At 47.7% G+C, this 19,047-nt stretch overlaps 1 protein-coding gene across 1 annotated transcript in view; it reads right to left on the bottom strand.

The window, feature by feature from the left end:
• The window catches only part of klf12b (Kruppel like factor 12b), a 30,789-nt gene extending 12,571 nt beyond the window's left edge, over positions 1-18,218 (bottom strand). Inside the window, exons 1-3 of the mRNA XM_062457653.1 lie at positions 18,198-18,218; positions 6,255-6,336; positions 295-853 (exon numbers count right to left, since the gene is read on the bottom strand). Coding sequence (XP_062313637.1) covers positions 295-853; positions 6,255-6,320 — 625 coding nt within the window. The 5' untranslated portion in view covers positions 6,321-6,336; positions 18,198-18,218. The remainder of the gene's footprint in view (positions 1-294; positions 854-6,254; positions 6,337-18,197) is intronic.
• Positions 18,219-19,047: the final 829 nt, after the last annotated feature.

Raw genomic sequence — 19,047 nt, forward strand, 5'->3', positions numbered from 1 at the left:
CACACACACACTATACATAAACGTACATGCACACTGGTAAAGTACAGTAAAACCGGTCATTACACAGTCATTTGCTTCTGTGCACTGTCTCGATTTCCTCCATGTTTGAGCTGAAGTCTACAGACGTCTGCGCTGTATGTGTGGAGAAAGCACCATCATCTTTGGTCGTGTCGACCGCTACAAAGTGAACCGGCGAACTGTTACACGAGCGCATCACAAGAACGCTAGCTACGAAATGGAGCTGGAGTACCGAGGCGTAGAGACACGGAATGGCTCACGAAACGGCGGACTAACCTTTGCTGTGGTGCTTAGCCTGGTCCAGAAGAGGTAGCATGATGGAGCTGTTGAGGCTGGCGTTGGTGCGGACGGAGGTGGTGTACATCAGGGGCAGAGACTGCACCACCACTGGGATTCGGTGCACGTGGCTGGCCATCTTGCCCGGGCCATGGACAACGCCGCCCCCCAGGCTCAAAGGGCTGGACGGAGGTGGGGGCACAGGGTGCAGGATGTGGACAAACTGCTGACCTCTGCTGACCCCGTTGCCTGGCGGGGCGACCAACGGGCCCGGTGTGAGCACGGACGAGGCGGAGGTGATGACGGACGGGGAAGAGGAGGACGAAGAGGAGGACGATGACAGAGAGGAAGGGGAGAAGGCGGAGGTGAGGGGGGACGGGGAGGAGGTGATGGCAGTGGCGGAGGGGGGCGAGGGGCGGGGCTTGTTGATCGACAGGTCGACGGGCTCTGTCTGGAAACGGTGGTCATGGGCGAGGAGGTCCTCCGGGGGCTCGGGTTTGACCTTGCTGAGCAGGAGGGGAACGGTGTCCATCGCTGGGTAGCGGCGCACCTTTGGGGACTGGCGGAGGAGAGAGGACAAAAGACAACAACGGTGTCACTTTGGCAGTGCAGGTACAAGAGACGCAGAGCAGAGGAGGACAGACCTGGGAGTCAAAGTCAACATGCAGTCAGTTTTCATAAGACCTGGCACACGTACTGCCTGGGAAACCAGATCTCTTCATCCACTCTTAAATCTACAGTATGTAGTTATGGGCAACTACAGTAACACCAACAGCCCATCCTGTGGCTGCGAGGGTAAATTCAGTTCATGACACGATGCCTACAGCAGTAAGAGTACGCCCATACGCCCCAAGAAAGACTCTATACTGTCAACCAGCAATCAGACACCAGAGCACAGCCAGGTAGCTTAGAATTGGGATAGGAGGAGTATGGAACGTCCTGTAACAATCAAACGATGAATTCCTCCTAAAAAAAGAAATTCCAGTCTGGTAATCTGTAGCTATTGTTATTTGTTCATCTACCATAGTGTTATAAAAGAGGTATTAGCTGCTGTTTGTTAAAGGATTGCATGAAGGACTTTGCTAACGAAAACCAAATGCCTCAGACTGATGTTACCATGTTACTATGCTAGACAATGCTCATGTTTCTGGTTGCTTTGTTATAGGTGTTAAACTGTGATATGTATTATTATTCTTTACTGATGAACAATTTACTCTGGAACATAGTAACTCCGTCTGTTTTTTTGTATGATGTCATGCATAGAAGAAAAGCTGAATAAGTCCAGCTTCCTTCCTACTCTTACACTAGCTCTCTCTCTCTCTGTCTCCCCCCCCCCCCCCCTCTCTCTCTCTCTCTCTCTCTCTGCCAACTCCTCTCCCTCTCCACTTTCTCCTCTCTCTCTCTGTCCTCTGGCATTTGTCTCTCTCTTCCTCCTGGTTTCTATCACTCCTGCAGGAACACAGCTCTCCTGGCTCCACTCATATCATCTAGATCTTCTCTCTGATGGTGTAAAAACATCATATGGGCCCAATTTCCTGACAAACCCATCCCCCCATACCCGGATCTACCCTCTGGGCCTCCCCAGGACTGGGCCTCCCCAGGCTAAGAGTTGGTGACTCCTTCACAAGAACCTCCAGGGACATACCTGCCACCTCCTCTGCCACACCTGACCATAAAAGAATCAGAACAGTGGAGGGGGCATCTGTGTAAACACAAAGCAGATTCACTGACTGAGAATCTCCACATCTGTAAACATTGCACTGCCCATAAACATGTCCTACCAAAAGAATTGGGCGAACTTTCAACAGTTTCCAAAGCCAATTCATATGAAAAAAAAAAGTGATCGTGAATTTTGTTTGAATGATAAACAAGGCACGATTCTTTCGGTGGGCTTTTGGAGGACTGTAGCAGGGCTGCCAACTTTGACCAACAGTATGCCTACATTTGGATGTCATTGAATAATAATTACAATTATTTAGTGCGACAGTCCAAAAAGTTCAAGAGTCCAAACGGGTTCTCAAGCTAGCAAGAACAGCAATCTACGATTATACATAGGCCAACAGAGTACACCAACAAGAAGATCTAGCTAGCTAGTTAGTGTGCACGCATATTTTAGAGCAAAAATAGCAAGCCAGTTCAGGCCCAAACCCACACTCACTGTTAGAGCTCAACAACACACAAACACTGCAAAACTAGCATGCAAAAGCTATGGAACAAAACTAGCATAGCCTACACACACTGTTCAGCAAAGCTAACCAAGTAGTGTTCAATGTACATGCACACTGAAAAGCCACTGCAGCAAGCTAGTGTATACAAGCTGCAGAGCCCTCAGTAAGAGGCAGAGCTAGCGCGGCCAGTAGCAGAAAAGGGGTCTGCTGTACACCAGTAATCATGGAAGAACAGCTCATTAATGCCGAAGGGAATGTGCTACTCTAGGCTACGCTACGTTCACAGCAACAGATGTGAAGAATGTTCTCTGTGTTCGAAGGAGGGTGCCCTGTCTTTTTTCGAGTTAGTCCTGGTCCTTTTTTCACTTTGCATTTCTTTCCCCATCCGTAATCTTTCTGGTCGAGTGTGTGCCTGTGCTGAATTAATGCTGGGAGTTTTTCGCAAGAGTTTATGCGTGCGTTTGTGTCCGAGATACTATTTTTAATCCCAGACTTTTACACTCATTTTCAGCCTACGGGAAATGTTACGACCTCATGAATCAGAGCATTTTTCCATATGAAGCTGCTTTCTGGGTCAGAGAACAAGGGCAGCGCCTGCTGCAACCTCTGAACTCTGACCTGGGTCATCTGGGGGTAAAGGATGGCAGCAGGTCATAGGTCATGCTAGATGATCACCACTGCCTAGCTTGGAATATGTGCACGGAAGTGAGGTTATTAAAGGTCTGCTGTAGTAAGCCAGTAAACAATCAATGACATCATTAGCTATCAATAGACTGCTGAAGCAATGTCCAACTTCAAGCTTGTGTGAACGTGGCCTAGAAATGGCTGATTAATCACCCTGTCATAGTTAATTCCCCATAAAGAAGCTATAATCTTGACGCAGTTAAATTCCAAAATAGGACTTTTACTGTTTCAGTTTTTCTGTTTTGTAGGCCGGGAATCTTTTATCTGCTGTCCAAACACAAGCTGTCGTTACAATGAGATACCACCCTTGTCCTCCCAGATTTTAACAACACTATCTGTTAACTTATCAACTGTTGATATGTATATAGACATTTCAGGAACTTCTCGGGAACGTTTCCGGGAAAATTATAGTAACTCTCCAGTGAAGCGGCTCGAAAATATCATGCCTGGGGCACAATAACTCCTTCATTTCAACAGCTCATTTGGATTTTTCTATCCACACAAATCCAGTCTTCAAGCTTTAGCTAGCTAAACACCACAACACACCAGTGAGTATAAGGCGTCCTCTGGGAAGCACAGCCTTGGGCCAACTCCGTTAGACTCTGCTTATGTCACCACGGCGATGCTACTAATAGGATGTCAAGCTTCCACAGCGGTCATGTGACCCCAAAGCCGATGATGTTATTCAGTATTCCATACATCCTATCTGGGCCCTCAGGCTACGGCTCACATGTTCAGAGGCGGCTGGTGCTCTGGTTTAGCATGTTGCTATATGGGAGGAGGGACCGTGTCAAGCTCGTCCTGCGGCCAGATAGGTTGGTAGAGCACAGGAACCTGGCGGGGCCTGTCCCTCGGGTACAAAGGAACCACCGGGGGTGAAAATACCGTTACTCTCGTCTTGATTCAAGTTCAAATCAAACTTTATTATTCATGAGCCTTGTCAATTACTGTGGTTAGTTGAGTCGTGTTTTGCGTTGTGCGGTAAGCAATGTCGCTCCTCGTAAAAAAATACGACATGGACTGGATGTTGAAGGATGTCAAGTTGTATTGGAACATTGACAACCAATAATTATTACATTGAGCTCAATAGGTGGTGCTGCTGAAAGCCAGTCAGAAGAGGACTTGAGCTGGAGAACATTTCTGTGGCGGAAAAAGGTCACAGAGAAGAAGTGAGTTACACAAACGTGAAAAACAAGTGATTTGCATATTGGCATTGGTTTTTGTATGGATCTCGATGGAAAACGTCTGAAAACTCTATCTCAGCCACCCCCGATCCAGCTCTCACTTTGACACACAAACACAGTGCTGTTCTCTCTCTCTCTCTCTCTCTCTCTCTCTCTCTCTCTCTCTCTCTCTCTCTCTCTCTCTCTCTCTCTCTCTCTCTCTCTCTCTCACACACACACGCTCCACCCATCTGCCTTGCCTCTGTCATGATGCCATTGTCTTTATTAGGGGATCCTAGTAAGCAGGGCCCAGTTTCCAGCCCACATGTGGGTGAATACCCTAACGAGACAAATCATTTCCAGAAAGCCCTTGGCCCCACGCCACCTAAATGAAGACCACGTTTCGGCAGACTAAACCGTCTGTTTGTCTGTCTTGACTGGCTGTTTAAAGAGACGCTCAGTCAGTTAGGCCGAGATCGCATCTCAGCACAGATCAAAGCAGTGTGGGCAGCACACTTCCTGTAAGCCTGTCTGATTCTAACAGCTACATACACGCGTTGTGTCTTCAATCACAAGCCATTAAGTAGGAGGGCAAGTGTACAGCACTCAGAAATCACTTCAAATCCAGCAGAAAAACCTCAGATGTTGTTTAAACCTCCACTTGCTTGTCTGTTTCTCTGTCTGACCCGATGCTAACCCCTGTCCTCATTACCTCGTCCCCATACAAAAGAACCTGTCTTCAACAGTATAATATAGCACAGCCCAAAATTATTGCCAGTGTAACATTAGACTGACATAATGTGGCCCAGGTTTCCTCTAGATCTCTAATAGCAGTTTGTGCTATACTCACATATAGTGAGAAACATATCAAGATCAACAAGTTATTTCTAATATGCGAGCTGTAATCACTGATAACTGGGTACTAATTACAACGACTAAAAATATAACACAGACCATGTAGCACACAGCTGTAGAGCCACACAATGGACCCAGTAGCCTAGCAACAGCCTCTCCACAGGCAGACCAGCGAATACCACTAACTGGTGGATTTCGAGACAGGAGCACTTAATGTGTGAGTGTGTGTGTGTGTGTGTGTGTGCGTGTCCGCGTGCATGTGTGTGTGCCCAAAACAACAAAGAAAAACACACAACACAACAATTTGATGGTTCTTGGGGATGATTGAGATGTACTCAAGAGCATCATTTTTCGACGCTTCACCCCAGCCCCCAGCCCTTTAATGCTGTATAATGATATTGTTTTCACAATATCATTATAAAATATGTGTTCACACTATGGGTGCCAGTGAATGAAGAACATATTGGAGAAAAAGAGAGAGAGAGAGGGAGAAAGAAAACATAAGAGGGTGAGAGAGATGTTGGAGATTATGTGTAGGTGTGTGCAAGACAAACAGAGAGAGAGACAAAGAGAGAGACAAAGAGAGACAGCGATATTAGTTTCAATTGTGTTTGTATTTAAAAACAAAAAACTTGTTCGTGTATGAAAAAGAAAGAGTGAGAAATAGACACATTCCGCATGAAGAGGGATACAAGTGAACGAGAAAGAGAGTAGGGTTCGACAGGAACAGACCAAGGCCAAAAGACAGAGAAAAACAGAGTGAAATATTTTGTTTTCCCTCTGTCCCTCCTGTAGTGGTGATCCCCCCCCCCCCCACCCCGCCCACCCCTCCCCCCTTCCCACCAGCCAAACTCAACTCTACAGCCACCTCACCCTGCATCCTCAACACATTCCTACTCCAGCTGTGGCCCTCCTCCTCTCCTCCTCCTCCTCCTCCTCCTCTCTGGCCCGACCACCCCTCAGAGCCCCCACACTCGCCAGGCCTGGCAGTGATTACAGGCCTACTATCGCTGGGAGGGAAGACAAAGAGAGGGAGGAGAGAAAAAAAAGAGGGACACAGCCTGGAAAACAACTTGCTCTCCTCTCTTACCCCTGGTTCTGTCTCCAGGGGCTGGGTTTTGACTCGGACGGCTGGCATTCCGTCAAGCATCAGCATCCTGCGTCTGGGCCGTCTGTAGAGAGAGAGAGAGAGGGAGAGAGAGAGAGAGAGAGAGAGAGAGAGAGAGAGAGAGAGAGAGAGAGAGAGAGAGAGAGAGAGAGAGAGAAGAGAGAGGAACAGAGGAAGCAGTCAGACAGACAGTCAAGGGTGCTAGCATGACCAAGGGTCCAGGGCGGATTCTCAAACACACATGCGGAAAGGCGTGCACACCGGAACAGTGATGACCTGCCTCACGTGCAAACATGCTCTCTTGATCTCCCTCTGTCCATGTTGTGTTTTCTCTGTAACTCTCTGCATCTCTCTCTCTCTTTTTCTGTCTCTCGCTCTCTCTTCTCCTCTCCCTCCCTATGCGTGTTATGTACTCTTCAAATTGAAAAAAACTGTAACTAGGTCTGTGTGCTTATTGACAATACTGGATCTCCCCAAAACACTCCCCAATGCGACCGGCTCATCATTGTATTTTGCGTATTAAATTAAATCACAGCAACATAACTGTCAGGAACGTGTGGGAGGACTTCGATCGGGACTCTCACTGCAAGCTGAAGGAGAACGATGTGTCATGATGCTGTTGTATTTTCCACATAGGGTCATTAGCTATTCTCTTTAGAGCACCGAGCGCAACCACACTGTGTTGCACAATAAATGAAGAAGGGGAAAGAGAACGCTTGGAGCCGGCTACCTGTCTGCGGTCATGCCAAGCAGAGATTTGGATATCACAAATGACACAATGATAGGGGGAAGCTTTCAGATGCTTGAAATCTGAAAGTTTGTCAAACATGTACTGCTTGTCTGTAGGTAAAAGGAAACTGAACTCAGAACTGAACTCACCTCCAAAATCCCCACAAGCACGCACACTTGAAAGTGTACAGATACACACCCACAATGATAGATAAGTTGTCTATCCATGCACACACAGACACATACACATATACCTCTGTTTATAAACCAGTGCTGGTCCTGAAAGGTCAGCTGTGTGTGCAGCACTCCCTAGCACGTCACTGTCCCTTTAAGAGCCATCCTCTGAGCCAGCCAATAACAACAATGGCTGTTCCCCTCTCTCTCTCTCTCTTTTTCTCTCTCTTTCTCTCTCTCTCTCTCTCTCTCTCTCTCTCTCTCTCTCTCTCTCTCTCTCTCTCTCTCTCTATCTCTATCTCTATTTATCTCTCTCTCTCTGTCTCTCTGTCTCTCTCTCTATCTCTCTGTCTGTTTCTCCCTCTCTCTCTCTCTCTCTCTGTCTTTCTCTCTCTCGGCCGGCCTGAAGTAACCCAGCCTCTTATTATTATTACAGCAGTAGCTCCACACAGGAACGCCGACAAAGCAGATAGACTGGGACATCTCTGCCCCCTCTCCTCACACACACACACACACACACACACACACACACACTGCCCTGGTCGAACTTTGGTTCAGATATCAGCCACCGGACGCCACCTCAACAGCACAGCTAGGCCACACAAACTGCTTGTACACCACGTGTCTGTAAACAAAGGTATGCATTATGTTTTGTTGACGTGCCATATAAGCTCTCAATGACTCTTCCAATAACTTCCTTAACCACATTGACTCCGGTGAGTTATAAAAGGTGTGTTACATATTTGTGCTACAGATATAGTTCTGTAGAGATACTTTCTAACTTAGGCAATTGTGGAGTTTGCCGGCACCAAACTCGAAACAAATCAGTTAAACAATTGCTTTTGTGTATCATTAAAAACGTTGAGCCAAAAGTATCGCAATTCAAATACTAATAATTTTATTAACACAATCATGAAATAATGCATTGTACAGCCTGAGTGATTCTTCATCAGAAATCTTCTTCCCAAGTGTCTGTTTCAGCGTTTGTGTGTGTGGCGGTCTGATTGCGGGGGTGTGTGTTTCTGTGAGGAGGCCAGGATTTTCACTCTCGATATACAATCTCCACCCCCGCATCCCCCCCCCCCCCCACTAGTAGACCACGCTCCCTCTCACACTCACACACACCCCCCTACACACTCACACACGCACACACCTTTCCCTCCCCCACACTCCCCAGAACTCCTCCAGGTCTAAGTCCCTCAGGTACCTTGGCTCCCCTGCTCTCCCGCTATTGTATTGTTGTCCAGGATGTCCTTCGGCTGCAGGTCTTGGTGGGCCGAGATAGCGTTGCCCTGGCAACGGTAACAGGGCGGGAGGGGTGGGGAGAGGGGGGTGTAGCAGCAGAAATCCCAATCCATCCTCCAGCAACGAGAGGAGAGGAGAGTGTTCCTTCCATGAACCCCACAGACTCAAAGCGAAGCTTGAATGAACGTATCATTTCATGACCATGCTCATGAATGTGCTATCGCAGAAAAACATGTCAAAACACAATATCGTGTGAGTTTTCTGGTATATTTACCAAAACCGCATTTTACCTGGAGAGCCTGTTAAAATACCATCAAACCTCGAGAACCAAGTGAAGCTTGCACTCTGCACAGCAACCAATCCCAACCAGGCATCCCCAGGTCTCTTTACGATCCCTTTCAGACTTCAGTTCCTTGAAGACTCTGTTTAATCCAGTGGCCTACCACAGCCCAGCTAATGAACTGACTAACGTCAGGCATCTCTATAGGAAATCAATGGAGCGAGAATGCCTTTGGTCGGCTAAAGACCTAACACAGAATAATGGTCTAACCGACTCCATCTACAGTAGGTCACGGTGGTCGAACATCTTTCATCTGAGAGGGGAGGGGGAGCAGGGTGGAATTCAGAAGACACTTGGCTGTTTTTCCATTGTCACTCTCCATTTTATACATTTGGCCATGATTTCATTTGTCCAAGCGACAATGCCCAGAATGAAAAAACTGAATGTGTGTTGGGGTAGTGGATCCAAAAGGTGGAGGATTATTCCAAGGGGGCACCACCATATGTGTTCAGCATTCACTATCTCTTGATTTGGTCTGGTGGTTGAGCTCAATAAGGAAAAGGAGGGTGGAAGGGGGGAGGGGGGGGGGGGAGGAGGAGAGGGGAAGAGAGAGAAGAAGCGAGAGGGCAGGTTAAGACCACCTTTCCATCTGCTGCTAGCCATCCGTGTGAGGGGGATGGAGGGGAGGAGGAAAGAGGTGGTGAGGGAGGAAGGTGGAGAGGGAGGGGGGGTGGAGTGTCAAGGCATCTCATTTCTACCCTCCCTGCTTGACCCATACCAACCCTCTAATCTCATCCCCCCAGCCAAATCCCTGAGGGAAGGACCAGGTGATGAACGGGGCCAATTTGACCAGAGAAGCTGGTCTGTCTGTATGCATGTACAGTATGTATGTTTTCTAAGTCTACATATGTGTTTATTGAACCCCTTCACCCCTTTCCAGTTGCTCATCCACCTTCACACCCCCCCCCACACACACAAACACACACACATACACCACCCAGACCCCCCATGGCCCCCACACTCCACAATTCCCCTCCTCGCCTGATAACTATCTCCATGATGGGGTCCATCTCTGGAGCAAGGGGATAAGGCCAGATGCTGTCACACTACTGACTGGACGATCAATAGAAGGTGATGGGTCAGCATCGAAAACCCTGACCTTGTGGACCTTAACGCTGACCTCACACACACACACAAATAGTCCTCAGTGGGTCTTTAAAATACTGGCTCCCAGTTCATTCGTTTTGCAACAGAAGTTTTTTCCTGTGCTGTGTGTCTAGCACTGCTGCTGTAGTTGTGAAGGAGGCTGTGATAAACCATCACACTTGGTTAATGACTTCTTGTTTTCAAAGGTCAAGTTTTAATGGGGACTAATTAGAAATGGAGAGAGGGTTTGGGGACAGAGTGGGGAATGGGAAGGGGATAAGGGGGGATGAGACTGTTTGGAGAGAGTTGGAGAGGCGGAAATGCTTACCAGAATTGTAACATTGTGAGAATGTACATGGTCATAACATTTCTAGAACTACAAACATGGTGGTAGGTTCTAAAATTTTTAAATTGAATGCTTTGTTAGAACAGCTTGGTGGTCTCTAGTCTACTTTGCTATCTGTTTGGAATGGATTGCCAGAGAGGAGAACACACACGCTTGATGTACTGTGTGCACATTCTCTTCCTCACACACACTGCGCACACATACAGTGCACACACAAACACGCACACGTACACTCACACACACATGTGAACAGACGGACCCACTCTGCCCCGCCAATGCTTTGTTCCCATGTCGAGCGCCCAGAGCGAGTGTGTGCATCTGTGTCACAGAGGCTGAACCTACTGCCATGGGGGAGGAGGGTGGGTGGGTGGGTGGGTGGGTGGGGAGGAGGGAGGGTGGGGAGGATGGAGGGTGGGTGGGTGGGGTGGGGGGGTGATGTGGGGCAAGAGAAGAGTAGTTGCTTGCTGTGGGGGAGGGGGGGGGGGTGAACATTGCAGAGAGGTGGAGAGGTGCAGGACGGGTGTGAGTGGGGGTGGAAATGGAGAGGAGGGTGGTACAGGGGGGGGGGTAGAGAGAAGAGGAATGGGAGAGAGGGGTAAAGAGAGAAAGGGAAGAGGCGGGGGAAGGGCTGGTGAGAGGGGCGAAACAGGAGCGAGGGGCCGAGTGAGGATGGAGAGGGGATATGGACCAGAGCCAAGGCCTTGCTAAGCCCAGAGCACACAGAGCATGCCAACAGTCCCTCCTCCTCCTCCTCCACTACCACAGGGAGAGAGACAGAGAAAGAGAGAATCTACAGTAGCTAAAATCACAATTTATCAGGATGTAGGAAGACTGTCGAAAAGTTTCACAGTTGAAAACAACGTCTTCTGAAAGGGTAAGCCGAGCGTCTTTTCTGATGAGAGGAGGAGCATTTCCTGTTGAGTTTTTGTGTGTGCGTGCTGGTGTTCACTTCCTTGTGCTGTTGTGACCCCGAGCACCCTGATCTGACGAGTCAGCCTGACTCCAACCTCCAACCCTACCTCTCTGAGACACACTACACTTCCTTCCTCCCTCTCTCCCTCCCTCCCTCGCTCTCGCTCATTCTCAAACAACTCCCAGCCCATAGAACCCACTATATCTACAGCAATCGTCTCGCTCCTTCTCTCTTACTCTCTAACTGTCAGTGTGTGCTCAATGTGATTACATGGCCGGCTGATTTATGTTCAGTCACTCAGACAGCACCCCTTTGACACCCCGACGGAACAGAACAGCGTTTAAGTCCTCCAAACACCCCAGAGTATTCGGAAAGAGATCATCCTGGAAATGAGAGCAGCTGCCCATGTTGAAGTGGTCATCTTGATTTTTTTTTAATAAGGAATCACTTTGAACCTTGTTCCTAGGTCTAGATATATGTTTGCCATGGAGAGATAATACCACTTTAGACCTCTGTTTTAACCACTAAAAATATAAACAATGAAATTAATTACTCAATGTACATTTTTCATTGTCCCCGTGGCCCTTTGCATTCATCACACAAAAAGCATATCACTGTACTTAAACTGTCAGTTAAACGGATGGAAATGTTGGCGTGTTGGAATTATGACATGTAATCAGACGACTTTGTGAAATGTAAAAGCGTTGGCAGGCAAGGTGATGAGGGGGAAGGATGGTGTTGGTATGGGGGGAGCAGAAATGTGCTGTGTCTGTATGTTAGACTGAACGTCATGTATCCAGAGTTCAAGAACAAGGCTTCATAGGGTAGACACCACGTTAAGTAGTTTCCACTCAGTCTGCCCTAACTGCAACTATGGCTATTTCAGATTTCCTGAATCGCTCTAGCCCTAGCCCTAGCCCTAGCTCTAGCCCTAGCTCTAGCCCTAGCCCTAGCTCTAGCCCTAGCCCTAGCTCTAGCCCTAGCCCTAGCTCTAGCCCTAGCCCTAGCTTTAGCCCTAGACCTAGCCCTAGACCTAGCCCTAGCCCTAACCCTATCTCTAGCCCTAGCCCTAGCTCTAGCCCTAGCTCTAGCCCTAGCCCTAGACCTAGCCCTAGCCCTAGCCCTAGCCCTAACCCTATCTCTAGCCCTAGCCCTAGCCCTAGCCCTAGCCCTAGCCCTAGCCCTAGCTCTAGCCCTAGCCCTAGCCCTAGCCCTAGCCCTAGCCCTAGCCCTAGCTCTAGCCCTAGACCTAGACCTAGACCTAGCCCTAGACCTAGCCCTAGCCCTAGCTCTAGCCCTAGATCTAGCTCTAGCTCTAGCCCTAGCCCTAGACCTAGCCCTAGCCCTAGACCTAGCCCTAGACCTAGCCCTAGCCCTAACCCTATCTCTAGCCCTATCTCTAGCCTTAGCCCTATCCCTAGCCCAGCTTTAGTCCTAGTGATTGCTTTACTTCCTCTAACACTGTGTTGCACAGTCCAGAGTGCCCAGTCCAACAACTAGCTTGAAGCAGTACCACATAACAAGACAATTCTAAAGCAACACCAACAGGGAATGAAACTATGGGGGTCTTTACATAAATCTATAGGAGCCTCCACATATTACTTTTGGGGGCTCCCAAATGGAACATGTCAGTAGGGCTTGATATCATTTTCATCAGGGAATTTTACCTAGTCTATTCTTGTTATTGCTCAAACTGTTACAATGTTACAAGATTTTTGTTCAAACGTTACAAGATCCTTCCTGTCCCCAATGGCTAAACTCTGGTTAACTCTCTACAATTCACTTCCTCACACACTCAGTCTGTAGTATTTGTTTGTAAATGTTTGTGTGTTAGTGTGTGTGCCTTCTGTGCGTGCGCTTGTCAGTGTGTGTGTTTGTGTGTATATCCCCTAGTCCCTCACCCCTGGATGGACTCGGATGGACATGTTTTTTTTCTTCAGTTAAATTTTTCTTCAGTTAAATTTTTCTTTTCTGGCTCTTGGTGAATGGCCTCAAAATTTCCATTCCATAAGGCGTGTTTTCTTTGGCTGCAGTGGAGCTAAAGAGCTATGTCTTCTGGGACAATTTCGTACCGGACTCAAGCAAGCTGAGTGCTGCAGCTTCTAAAATCAGTACCGGGGAGCCCAGAGTAAGCATCAGAACATGATAGTACAGAAGCATATACAGATATGGAGTAAAAACAAAAAAACGGATATGGAAATAGGCGTTAGCTCTCATCCTTATACAGAACATGGAACAGCAACACTACAGACATGCACTGCTAAAAGGGGGAACAGAGAAGAAGACTTTTGGAGTGACTCATCGAATGCACCTTTGTACACCGGTTTGTCAATGAAGACAAACAGACAGGCAGACAGACAGACAGACAGACAGGCTGATAGACAGACAGACAGGCAGGCAGACAGGCAGACAGGCAGACACACAGGCAGACAGATAGACAGACAGACAGACAGAGACAGACAGACAGACAGGCAGACAAGCAGAAAGAGGACTTCTTCTTCTGTCCATCTATTATTAGGTGCTCTCTGTCCTTGCACTTCTGCTGTTCTCTCCTCTTTTGAGAGACTCGGGCCAGGAACAGGGTGAACAGCCACACACACACAGATCATATCAGACAATCAATTCTGATTGAGTGTCTGTCCACTCTAGTCACATGTACCCTTTATAGTAGCTGCCATTTTCTTTTTCTGTGTGAAGCTGGCTCTCTTAAACAGTTAGGGACTAAACATACTGTAGTCTAGTAACAGTTTGTACCACCAACACCTTTTGTTTGTCAAGTGCTCCAGACAGCACCAGAGTCATTGCACCTCACTCTCTTTAACCACACACACACACACACATTTCACATCTGCTTTGCATTCCCCACACACAACTCTATTAGTCTGACACCAGGTGCTACTAAAACAGCACATGCACAGTACGCTTTCAGAACATCAAAAGCAAATCCCTGGTAGTGATGAATACATCAATACTGTTACAATAATATCCAAAAACGAATCAAATTGACATTTTGACAGGCCTGACTATCAGAAGGAACAGAGTCCAGAAGGAAATACATGTAACGCACACACACACACACACACACACACATAGACTCCAGTCCATGTCCTTAGAACCCCAGTCAGGGCCTCTGCACCTGGGAGGAAACTGGCTCCATTTATAGACACACATCCAAACACACACACACACACACACTTAAAAAAGACACGTAGACACATCACCCTTCACCCACATAACCCACAATCACAAACACAGTCACACACATACAGTACATGCACATTCTGAATACTCATATGCACACACTCATTCACATATATGCCATGTCCATGGAAGTTCCCATATTCCTGTGGATTGCCCTTGGGCCGGGGCTATTTCTGACAGGGGGATCCTGTGTCAGTAATCCTGTCGGGATGAAGTGGATGAGGTAGCCGGATGAAGCTCAATTCCGCTGTGTCCACTCTCACACGTGAGCATGCACACACACACATACACACTCACACTTGCAAAAACATACACAGAACCATCAACTATATTTGACTGCCACTTACACACTTACAGTATAAACAAATAGTATACTTGCTATCCGCACACACACCGTGACCTTTTTTCAAACTCTCTTTCTCGCTCTCTCTCCCACCGGGTCACTGAGTTCTGTAGTAGGTGTAGGTGAACATAAACCCAGGCTCATGCTAATGTTGCAGTGGTTCTAGGGCTAACCACACAAAAAAGGAAAGGTGATCAGCAGCCCTAAACCCTAGTATTCTACTGTTTCCAGATAACAATTAGGAAAAAGTCATTTTCCAAGCCATGAATTTTTGCTGAGTAACCAACATTTTCCATGTTTTCCTCCCTGCTCCTTACTCTCTTCGCCTGAGTTGCTGAGTGGTATGTTAGCTTGACCCACAGTGGCCTGCTAAATTAATCTTTATACATTATGTTTGTGTTCTTTTCCTGACAAAAGGATGGGTGCAACCGGAGAATGTAGTTGTTGCATTTTCATGGGCCAGTAAGTTGATGACTGCTTCCAGAATTGTGTCAACATTGGAGTTGAAAACTATATTTCCAACTAGCCATAGGGCACAGTTGTTTACACAGGGCACAGTTGTTTTTTTTTACAATGAATAATAAACAAGAAAGCACCAAAAAGCATACAAATCTGAAGAAGTGCTTGTAAGATGACCACATCATCAACCATTGTGTACATGTAAGATTCTGGTGGTTTGTGGGAGACTTACACCGCGCTTGACACCTCCAATCCTCTCCCCCTACTCCCTTTGGAGCTTCAAGGCGAACTTTGCTCAGTCTCTGCAAACACACTTTTGGGTGGCAAAGATGGCCAACCGCGTGCAACTGGTCTACAGCGTGAGTTAAACAGTGTCAGCATGTACATGAGCCTCAAGGGGAAAGATGAAGGGTTTTTCTCAAGCCAGGTCTTGTGTGCCTGTATGCCTGTGTTTCTGTGTTTTAGTCTGTGTCTGAGATTGTGTTTTTGTGCTTGCCACACACACACAGACACAAGCATGCACACACACACACACACACACAACCTTGTGACCTTTGCCTGCAGCCACCTTGGTGACTGTTTTACACATACACAAGCATGGACGCAGGCACAAACGCGCGCATGCACCCTTCTTTTGCTAGACATTGGTGTATCCCTGATTAAGAAGCACAGCATGTTCATCACAGAGAAGATGGATGAACCCACCACACCCCCACCGCCACACACACACACATGCCCATACATGCACATCATGCCCACACACACACTCAGCCCTCCTGAGAGGTAAACATCACAGTCTGACATCTGATTGCATCATGTACCCTAGATCTGGGGGAAAAAAAGCAAATAAGGCAGTTACAGGGAAAAAGTCAGTCTAGTCAGTAATATGGATACTGCATTGGTGATCATCTAATCTCTACAGAGTTGATAACTGAGCACGGCATGAGAGGCCACCTACATACACACACACACAAATGCAAACACACACACGACACAAACGTATGAATATACTTGACGATAAATAAATGACGAGCAGGTTGAGCAAACTGAGATGTTATGTACGTTTTGATAGCAAACAGTTGGCTGGGAACCTTCTTGGTCAAGGGCAACATTGACTGGCACTTGAGATGATGAGATTATACAATCATCATATGCATGTGTGTGAACGTTATGCATGTGCACGCCCGCCCACGAGTGTGTTTGTGCGTGCACAGCTACATGTGTGTGCATGAGGGTTTTGGGGACAGAGGGAGGTTACCAATTAGCGATCAATACACCGTGCACTCAGTGACTCCATTGTCGTATTTACTCTTCCTTCATCCCCTTTTCTTTCTTTCTTTCTTTCTTTCTCTCTCTCTCTCTCTCTCTCTTCTCTCTCATCTCTCTCTCTCTCTCTCTCTCTCTCTCTCTCTCTCTCTCTCTCTATCTCTCTATCTCTCTCTCTCTCTATCCCACCATCCAAACACATCTCTCTCTTTCTCTTCCACCTCTCTCTCTATCTCTGTACCGCTCTCTCTCTCTTCACCCCTTTATCTCTCTCCCCCTTTTCTTTCTCCATCCCCACCTCTCTCCATCTTTCTTTTTTCACTAACTAACATGCCTACCATAATAGCCATCTGGACAGGCTGAGGAAAAGGTATTGAAACATAGTAAAAGTCATCATGTTAAGATTGATTAGGTATTCAATATGATCAATAATGTCAAATGAAAGACCGGAAAACCAAATGATTGGTGCTGGACCTTGGAGCAGTAGTGGCTGCTTTATGATAGAGCTGGAAGTCACTGGACTGGAGAAGGGCTCAGATAGAATGAAAGATAAAGAGAGAGAGATAGAGAGAGAAAGAGAGAGATATAGATAGAGAGAGAAAGAGAGAGAGGCAAAGGATAGAGCAACCAATGCCTGTAGTCCACTCTTCAATTTCACCCCCACCCCTACCTCCTCTCCTTCTACTCTCTCTCTCTCTCTCTCTCTCTCTCTTCTCTCTCTCTCTCTCTCTCTCTCTCTCTCTCTCTCTCTCTCTCTCTTCTCTCTCTCTCTCTCTCTCTCTCTCTCTCTCTCTTTCTCTCTGGTTTCTCCTCTCTCTCTCTCTCTCTCCTCTCTCTCTCTTTCTGTCTCTGTTTCTCTGTCTCTCTCCTGTCTCTCTCTCCTGTCTCTAGGGATATCTGTACACTCCTGTCCTAATGGGGGGATCCTTAGAGTAGGCTGCTGCTTTATCCCCTCCAGGCTATATCTGTGTGTGTGTGTGTGTTTTGTGTGTGAAGCATTGGAGAACCTCACCCCACAGTTGAGGAGGACAGAGTACACACAAACTACACACACACACACACACACACACATTTACAATAGGCTGTCAAATGTATACAGTATAAGAAAAACACATGCACTCACATGCACTCAAGATCGACCCAGATGTTTAACAACTGCGGCATACACACAGGAAAACATCCAAATACATACCGGAACACGCACTGTCAAATACAAAAAAACACCACACTCTTAAACACACGAGAACACACCCTAACACACCCTTGAACCCGCACAAACACAGGAACACACGCAGAAAACACACAGCAACATGAACCCTCCTGTAATAGTAATAGATTAAGGGTTAGCTTCACTACTTCAAGCTTTCTCTCGTACACGCAGATTCCATACATGCAGGTGCGCACACACACACACACACACATGCACACATACACCTACACGTAGCCTGTGACACTGACCCACCTTCTCTTTACATTACTGCACACTTAAGCACTCCTCTCTCTCTTTTTCCCTTTTGCTCGCACTCTCCTGCTTTCTCTCAACACACACACACACACACACACACACACACAGACCCACTTTCCTGAGTGTTTTAATGGTCTTTCAGAGTCCTATCTCTCTCACAGCATCACAAAGTGGCCTCTCTTCCTGGCTCCCTCAGTGTTAGCGCTGACATGAGCAAAGTCTCCAACATGGCAGCATGGAAGGTGACTTCACTGTATCCACATGTACACCTTCACATACACACAACCTCACAGGAACAGACGCACGCCCTACACACAACATCCAGCTGTTACTTCCATTTCTTTCCGAACTCACTTACGTCAACCCATTCCAGATTCCATCCTCCGCTTCTCACAACCACAGCAGCGAATCTGATGGCAGCTATTTTCACAAGGACTTTTGAGCCATCCCAGCACCCGTACTCCACTGACTAATCAACCTGACAGCTGTGTTTACTCCTCAGTCCATCCATGGCTGCCCCAGTCTCGGTCCTGGTCCTCTTTGGCTATGCTCAGGCCAAGTCTCAGACACCTAATCGAGAGGAGTTATTGTCTAAAACCTGGACAGACATTAGCAAACATTAGACCCCTTCAACACCCCCCCCCCCCCCCCTGTCCCAACACCCCCTAGCTAAGGCCTGCCTGGATGGTGGAGGAATGCCCCGGGACTACAAATGGATTCCACATGTTGTTTCCACAGTTTCTCTCCTAACGTGGTGACCTACAACTGGAACCAAAGTTCACACAGGAGAGGATACATGAGAGGGGAGGTGTGGTGAGGGGAGAGGAGAGGAGAGGGAGGGGGAGGGGAGGGGAGGGGAGGGAGGGGAGGAGAGGAGAGGAGAGGAGAGGGGAGGGGGGAGGGGAGGGAGAGGAGAGGAGAGGAGAGGAGAGGAGAGGAGAGGGGGAGGGGAGGGGAGGGGAGGGGAGGGGAGAGAGGAGAGGAGAGGAGAGGGAGAGGGGAGGAGAGGGAGGGGAGAGGGGAGGAGAGGGGCAGAGAGGAGAGCTCTTCTTTCTCTCCTGGAAACCAACAGGCTGACATGTGTGTGGTTGCACAACTATTATTCTGCCCAGCCCCCCCCCCCCCCCCCCCCCCCCAGCAACCTCGCCAGTCACAACAACGCTGTGGAATAGATAAAAGACGTGTTTATCAGTGATGCGAATGTTTCC

Source organism: Osmerus eperlanus, chromosome 3 (genome assembly GCF_963692335.1).
Source record: "Osmerus eperlanus chromosome 3, fOsmEpe2.1, whole genome shotgun sequence".
Classification (NCBI taxonomy): domain Eukaryota; kingdom Metazoa; phylum Chordata; class Actinopteri; order Osmeriformes; family Osmeridae; genus Osmerus; species Osmerus eperlanus.